General features: G+C 39.8%; 1 protein-coding gene across 2 annotated transcripts in view; it reads right to left on the bottom strand.

The window, feature by feature from the left end:
- Positions 1-668: 668 nt before the first annotated feature.
- The window catches only part of ENTREP1 (endosomal transmembrane epsin interactor 1), a gene marked incomplete at its 5' end in the record, with an annotated part of 45,427 nt that continues 38,451 nt past the window's right edge, over positions 669-7,644 (bottom strand). For both annotated transcript variants that reach the window (XM_083464915.1, XM_083464916.1), the window contains 3 exons: positions 669-1,498; positions 2,653-2,942; positions 4,668-4,817. In XM_083464915.1, the coding sequence (XP_083321041.1) occupies positions 1,298-1,498; positions 2,653-2,942; positions 4,668-4,817 (641 nt within the window). In that variant the 3' untranslated portion in view covers positions 669-1,297. The remainder of the gene's footprint in view (positions 1,499-2,652; positions 2,943-4,667; positions 4,818-7,644) is intronic.

Below are 7,644 nucleotides of genomic sequence, written 5' to 3'. Positions count from 1 at the left end.
CGATCAAAAAGCATGGGTACCCCCCACAAAAATTTATAATTTGGAAAATAATTGGACTACATGATATGTATTGTTATAATTTGGACTAACTGATTTGATGTGTTTAATTTGGTAATATGAAACTTAATAACAATTATTTAAAAAAACAAACAAAAACAAGGTGCGTTTAAGAGCAGGCCTTGCTGCTGCCCCCTGAGCTTGTGGGGCTGGCGGTGGGGGGAAGCACTGCTTTCCCCCACCGCCAGCCTCAAAGAACCCTGAAGCCTTTGGAGCACCAAAGGCTTGCGGATAGCTGCCCAAAGCCCGGGGTGCGCAGCGCTGCGCTCCCAGGGATTCAGGCTGCTGCCTGCTATCCGCAAGCCTGCGGAGCCTGGCGAGAGAGCTGCCTCTCCAGGCTTCAGCGAAAGCCTGCATTTGCTCCATAGGACGCACACACTTTCCCCTTCATTTTTGGAGGGGAAAAAGTGCGTCCTATAGAGCGAAAAATACGGTATAATGTTGAACCAAGGGTAGTGAAAACACTCAGAGGTGCAGTCCTTCCTTGCTAGAGTGGCTTGTACTTTCACCTTAGCATTTTTCCTGAATGGGACAGCAATGTACGCTCTTCTGAGGGCTCCCCTTATCTCCTTAACACTTTCAGGTAGCATGTTCAAAAAATTAAAGCCAGGTTCATTCAATGGCTGAGAGGCCCATTGTAAACTCTTTATATTAATTTTGTTTTTACTCTTAACACAGTACATGTGGACAACATTGGTGTTTTCCATTACATATTTATCCAGCTGAATAGTTGTGATTGAGGGTGTGATTCATCTGCTAATGGGTGTATAGCACCAATTGATCTCCAGAGAAGGGTGGAGGAGAGAGAACACTTTTAGTTTGACATCAATTCCAATGGCTAACTCTATCACATATTTCCTTGGAGACAAAACACAAGCAGTTAACTGCAGATCGTAAGTGAAACCACAGCTACTGGAGGCATAAAGCCCTTCTACAGAAGTTTTAGTAGAATGAATCAATTGCTTCCAAACATCTTCAAACACATGCTCTTATTTCTTCCCAACACCCAATAAAAAGTGCTTCTCATATATACAAATTGCACCTGAATATACTTGGTTTAAAGACAGCTTCAACATTGGAACATTCTGAGGTTTTCCTAGAAGTAACCTCTTCCAACAGTGTCCTCAAGTATTGTTTCCAAAAGCAGCAATAAGTATGAAATACAGATTAACTTGTTTTTTCACAGAGTGGTTTTCTGGTCTGTTCATTGCATCTGATAAAAGTACTCATAGCTATTAGTTCAGAGCACTGTTTCGCGTACAACTCCAATGAGACTATGTGGCCGTTCAGGCTCTGACCTCTGTGTTCTCTCCAGCCGCCGGGTTTCTGCTGTAGTAAAAGTACTCACATCCCCACAGCTCTCCAAGTGCAGGAGTCCCGGGTGCCTTCTAAAAGGCAGCGTATATGCCTTCGATGCAGATGAACACGCAGGGATCATTACCTTCACAAAAAAGGGGGAGAGTACAGTTTTGTTTACCTTATAACACCTTCCATTCACATTTTTATATCAAGGGAGGAAAACAGTTACTTCTCATTATGAAAATCCCAACAATCTTAAAACACTAAAATGGGCCATTCAGTATGTTGAAAAAGAGTCAAGTCACATGTGAATTTGAGCCTGTACATAAGTTTATTTATTTGGAATGCTACCTAAAAAGACTCTAATTTAGTCTTTTATTGATGGGTCTATAGCACTTACTCCTAACGATAGCAAAACTATTCAGTAATCCAGACAAATGAGTTGTATCTACTTTGCTTTTTAAAAAGATTTTTTTTTTTTTTTTTAGGATAAAAGCAACAAGAGGCCTATGGCAAACAGGCTGGTTTCAAAACTTGAGCCATTTCCACTCCTTTCTAAGTACAGTATGGAATTGGACAAGCAGGAAATAATCTCGTATTTGATAGTAACCTAGCAAACCAAAGCAGATATATTAAGAGACGATCCATTCCCCCAGCACATACTCCTCTTCCCCTGTTTGTGGTGTTATTTGTGTATCTAAGACTTATCCGCCTCTCAGCTCCAGACTTTAAAGGGCTGCAGATAATCGAAGGGGCTGGTCCATATTTTTATGTTGTGCTAAATGAGTTTGGAGGCTTCATTGACAAGTATCATAGTCCTTTTGGTTATTTTCCAAGTGAGTAAAATATTATTCCATACTTGTCAGTAGTACTACATCAGTATATAATGAGTTTTTCCCCCTGCATTAACATGATCACTACCTCCACATGAAGTTAGCATATGTTTATCCTTCTTGCTGTTTCACTCTGCCATAGGAATGAATTTTATAAATTCAGAAGTGAAAAGTTAATAAATAAAAAATATTGACACAGATTCACCACTTATTATCACTAGCTTGGAGAAATGTGAAGAGAATTGTGACTAGATTTTTCCATCACCACATTTAGTACCTAGCATAAAAAGAATCCTAAACTGTTTGATTCTGACTGAACTATTATTTTTCCTTTCAAAAACCAAGTTGACACAGGCTAGCAAGACTTCCAAAACTGCAGCTACAAAATGAATCTGCATCCTGAAAGCCAGATATGTCAATTGCAGTGAAGGAACATAGGAGTTCAGCTGCAATAATCAATTACCTGCTCAAGGAAGCTGGCACTGTGGATGGCTTCCTCCATGTGCTCCTCATCTGATTTTAAAACACATTTTATGTCTTCCACTAGTTCATGTATGTCAGGGGTCATGGTGCAGGACGACTGCTCTAGAAACCTTGCCACGAGCAGTTTAGTATCCATGTAGGATTTGTAGTCTATCAAAGACCGAGGCCGTGAGCGCAAGGCCTTTGCTCTCAGACTCTTTCGCAAAGTGACAGTAGCTAGTTCTGATTTCAATTCTGTTTGGGTAGCAGCTTCACAACTCAGCACTGGACCTGAAAAGAAAAAGGAAATGCTTCTGGGTAGCATATACGTAGGCTTGCATCCAGCACTTCGAATTGTGCACGGCAGAGCGTATGATGTTTGCCAAACCCTCCCACCTCCCCAAAGAATAAGGCAGATCAGCTGTCTCTAGCTATAAAAAAGGGAACCTGATAATCATAGGTCTTACAAAAGTGTAGAGTCAATCAGTATTAAGGATATATATATTTCAGAGAAGTCTATGTTTTTATTATGACCTACTGTGGTCATCCACACTCAACCATACTACTTGCAACTTGCACAATATTGCTTTGATGGCATGATAGCAGTCTTGACTGCTTACTAGATGCAGAAAACTTAGTTGGCGTGAAACTTAATGGTGGCTTCAAATAATTCTAAATATTAGTATTGTATAGAATAGGCATACAACAGACTGGAACAGTTGCTTAAGAAGTTATTAGTATTTTCTAGCTCTGTTCCAGAAACTTAATCTGGCTTTGGCCCCAAAAGACTTCAATTCAAATCCTGTATTTGCCAAAAATTCATTGGATGGGCTTTAACTCTGCCACTAGACCAGCAACTCATAACCAGAAAATAAGATGGTAAAACTGTTTGTGATAGTACTACTATAAGGCGACCCCTATTTTTTTGAACCCAAAATTAAGAAATCAGTATTTTAAACATCAAACAGAACAACTTTGAGCTTTTTGGGGGGAGGTCACCCCAAGTTCCTGAGCTTTTTTGAGGGAAGTTGCCTTAAGTCCCTGAGCTTTTTTTTTTTTGCAGCAGCAGCAGCAGCAGCAGTTGGCCCAAGTTAGGGTTGCCATATTTCAAAAACCAGAACCCGAGCAACTGCACCAGGGCCCAAGCCCAAGCCCTGTGCATTTACCATGTATGTATAAGATGACCCCCGTTTTTGGACTAAACAAATTTAGCAAACAGCAGTGTCAGACACAGAAAAATACAGTATCTGAATGATAAAGTGCAAATACAGGCCTAACACTTCATCTACTATTTGTAGTAGTATGCAAAATGACATCCCTGAAGATGTATTTTACAAAATTGTTGCTAGGATTAAGAAACTACTAAGGAATACACACTAACAAGACAGACAGACAGACAGACACAATTTTTACATTAGTTAACTTGCTCCTCCAAGGCATCAGTCCAATTACAGATCAAAAAGTCTTAAATGCAAATACAGTGGTACCTCAGGTTAAGTATTTAATTCGTTCTGGAGGTCCGTTCTTAACCTGAAGCACCACTTTAGCTAATCGGGCCTCCTGCTGCCGCCGCGCTGCTGGAGCACGATTTCTGTTCTCATCCTGAAGCAAAGTTCTTAACCTGAAGCACTATTTCTGGATTAGCGGAGTGTGTAACCTGAAGCATATGTAACCAGAAGCGTATGTAAGCTAAGGTACCACTGCAGACCTCTTTTATTTTGCAGCCTGAAATGGCTGCTTACCTGGCTCTTGGGTGGGCAGCAGTTGCGGCCTAGGACGGCTTCCCCTCTTCCACCAGGGGGACAAAAAGCCTATTTGTCATGACTGGCAACTGGGACCTCCTTTGCCACTGTGGATGGCAAGATAACCTGCTAACACCAAAATCTGAACTGCCCAATTGGGCAAAAACAGGGTCAGAGTCTAGGTCTTCACTCCCGTCCACTGGCTGAAAATAAAAGTGAGTGGGTCCACAACTGAAAGCTATAGTAAATTTCCTTAGGGGAAAACCCCAGTCACCTCTTGGTAGAAATCCATGCAGCACAGGATCACTTTCTGATCGTTTCCTGAGAGGCTTGAGGACTGTCTTGGAGGTTCCTGCAGGGACTAAACTGGCATCCGGATGCAAGGTGGTCTCTCTAGTTGCAGAATTACGTTCATCACCACCTACTGCAAAAACAAAGTAACAACTCAGAAGGGAAAAGAAAATCAGTTAGAATACGCTTGCATGTAATGAAGTGCGTAGAAAAAAATATCCTCGGGACATGCATTAATATTTATTTCAAACAGATTTCTATGACTATTTTTAAATCAAATATTGGATCCCAAGCAATTATTATTTTTTAAAAAACTATGTATTACACTAAGTTATTTGTAAAAGAGAAAAAATACTCCTTGTCACAGGTAGCACCAACAGGGCATTCTAGAGCAACATCCAAAAACATTTTTACTGTGTGTGTGTGTCACATCTGGCAAAATTATGTTCACATTACTCAAGGAACCAAAGTTTAAGCAAAACATCTTAGAAATGTTAGGGCATTATTCAGTCATTTCATGAAGCAGCTGGTACCACAGGTGACAACGTTCACATCTACAGAACAAAAGGCTTCCAAAGCCCTACTAGATACAATCTTATCATGGTGAGCTGGTTCCCTATCCTCACCCTCTACCCCCCCCCCCATCCAACAGCAAGCGTCCTCCTACCATTGCAGGTTTCTTGGGATGGACCCTCCACATGGTCTGAGTAGACCACAGGAGACTTCTATAGGCTGAATGACCTGCCAGGTAACACAGGGCTACATCTCAGTCCTGTGCACAAAGGCTCACTTAATCTGGGGTGTCTGAATCTGACATCACCCAAGTTGAACAGCTGGGTCCATAGAAAAAGGAGTTAATTCAGAAAGACAAAATAAAAACAATTAAAAATTAGGAGTACCATCTCAAATCCGTCAAACACAAAGAAGCAAACATTGTGGACAAAAAGAAAAGGCCAAGTTCATTCCTTCAGTAATACAGTGGAACCTTGGTTTTCAAATGTAATCTGTTCCAGAAGACTCTTTGACTTCTGAAACTTTCAAAAACTGAGGGTCAAAGGGCGGTTGGCAAAATGCATTGAAAAAGTGGAGAAGGCACATTCAAAGACGGAAGCAATTGCTTCTGGGTTTTTGGCTTTCAGGTTCCGAATTGTTCGGCTTCTGAGAAGCTCAAAAACCAAGGTTCAACTGTAATACAAAAATGATATAAGACCCCATTCTTGCTGAAATATTTACAGATATAAAGGATCGTGGCCTGATACATGGAACTTGGAAAAGCACACACATCATTATAGTGCTACCAAAACCAAATAAAGACTTGGAGTCGGTTGAGTCCTTCAAAATTTGGAAAAGCTTAATTTTGGTCCAATGATCCGAGAGATTAGACAAAAATTGAAAACTTGGAGCAAGGGTTTGCTGTCATGGTTGGGCCAAATCGCCACTATAAAAATGATGGTGCCTCTTCAGATTCTTACCAATAACCATAGAAGACAAAAAATTACAAAATTGGCAAAACATGCTTCTAAAATTTATACACCAGAATAAAAGGCCAAGGTTACCATATAAAGCTTTATATAAACCAGCCAAAGGAGGTGGCAGTACCTAATATCATGTATGCAGCTGCCCATCTACATAGCATTTTTCTGGTAATTCAAGGATCTCAACAAATAGCTTGGCTAAATATGAAAAACCCAAATGAACAGAATTCAGCAAGAGGGGTCCCATTTTGGCAAATTAATAAAAAAAAAATTGAGATAGAAAACCCCTCGTTATTATCTAATCTAAAAGTGTGGAAGAAATGGTTCCCAAGGATGGCCTCTCAACTTTCTCCTGTAATACCATTGGCATTTCACCCTACTTTCTATAATAGAGACAGAACATTCCCCTTTGAAAAATGGGAAAATGTGGGCCTGTTTTGGCTTAAAGACTTTTACAAAGAAAACACCCCTTTGTCTGGATTAATACTACAAGAAATGGTTCAAAACTTTTCCCACAATTGGATGGTAATCCATCAAGTCATCCATTTTATAAGTAGCACAGAAATCTGCAAACAAGGGACGAAGTCACTAACTACATTTGAAAATATTTTATATACCACAGACCCTAGAGGTAATGGTCTAATTGCTTTAATCTATAAAGTGATGGTAAATTTTTCAACCTCAAAGCCCTCCATGTTGAAGACTAGATGGGAAAGACTTGGGAGAAGGGATTGATGATGGATTGTGGGAAGGAATGTGGCAAAAAGCCCCCTTTCGAGCTATTTCTGCCCAAATAAGAGAAAACACCATAAAACTAACCCACAGATGGTACTTGCATTCCACATTGCTGAGCAAAATAGACAAAAATATTTCTCCGCAATGTGGGAATGAAGGAACATTTATACACATGTGGTGGAAATGCCCATTGATTAAAAACTTCTGGTTAAAAATATTTCAGGAAATGGAACAAATTACATCTCAATCGATCAATTTAGATCCCAAAATAGCATTGCTTTCTATATTTGCAGATGAAGCACAAAATCTTAGAGACAAAGACTTAATTGTGCATCTTATAACTGCAGCACGTCTTGCTGTTGCTAGACACTGGAGGACATTAAACGTGAACCTATATGAAGTCTGGTATGCTTATGTCTGGGAATTAATTTTGATGGAAAAGTTAACAGAAAGGGTATGTGAAAGAAGACAACGTGAGAAACTACATAACTTTTACATAACATGGTCCTCCTTTATTACATATGCATCAAAGAAAGAACATGCATTTAAACCACCTAAGACACATGGAAGCATGTGGAATGATATTTTTTAAACCAGAAACTGTAGAAATATTTTTTTATTTGATTATATTACTAATGTAATTACCTGGACGTAGTTGGGGCTGTTTTTTTGGGGGGGGGGTAGGGGAAAACTGTATTTGATTGCTTGTATTTGATTATATGTTGTTCTTATAGTCAACTAATAAAATAT

This window comes from Podarcis liolepis, assembly GCF_965112155.1.
Source record: "Podarcis liolepis genome assembly, chromosome: 11".
Lineage (NCBI taxonomy): Eukaryota > Metazoa > Chordata > Lepidosauria > Squamata > Lacertidae > Podarcis > Podarcis liolepis.
This window is presented reverse-complemented; position numbering and strand designations above follow the sequence as displayed.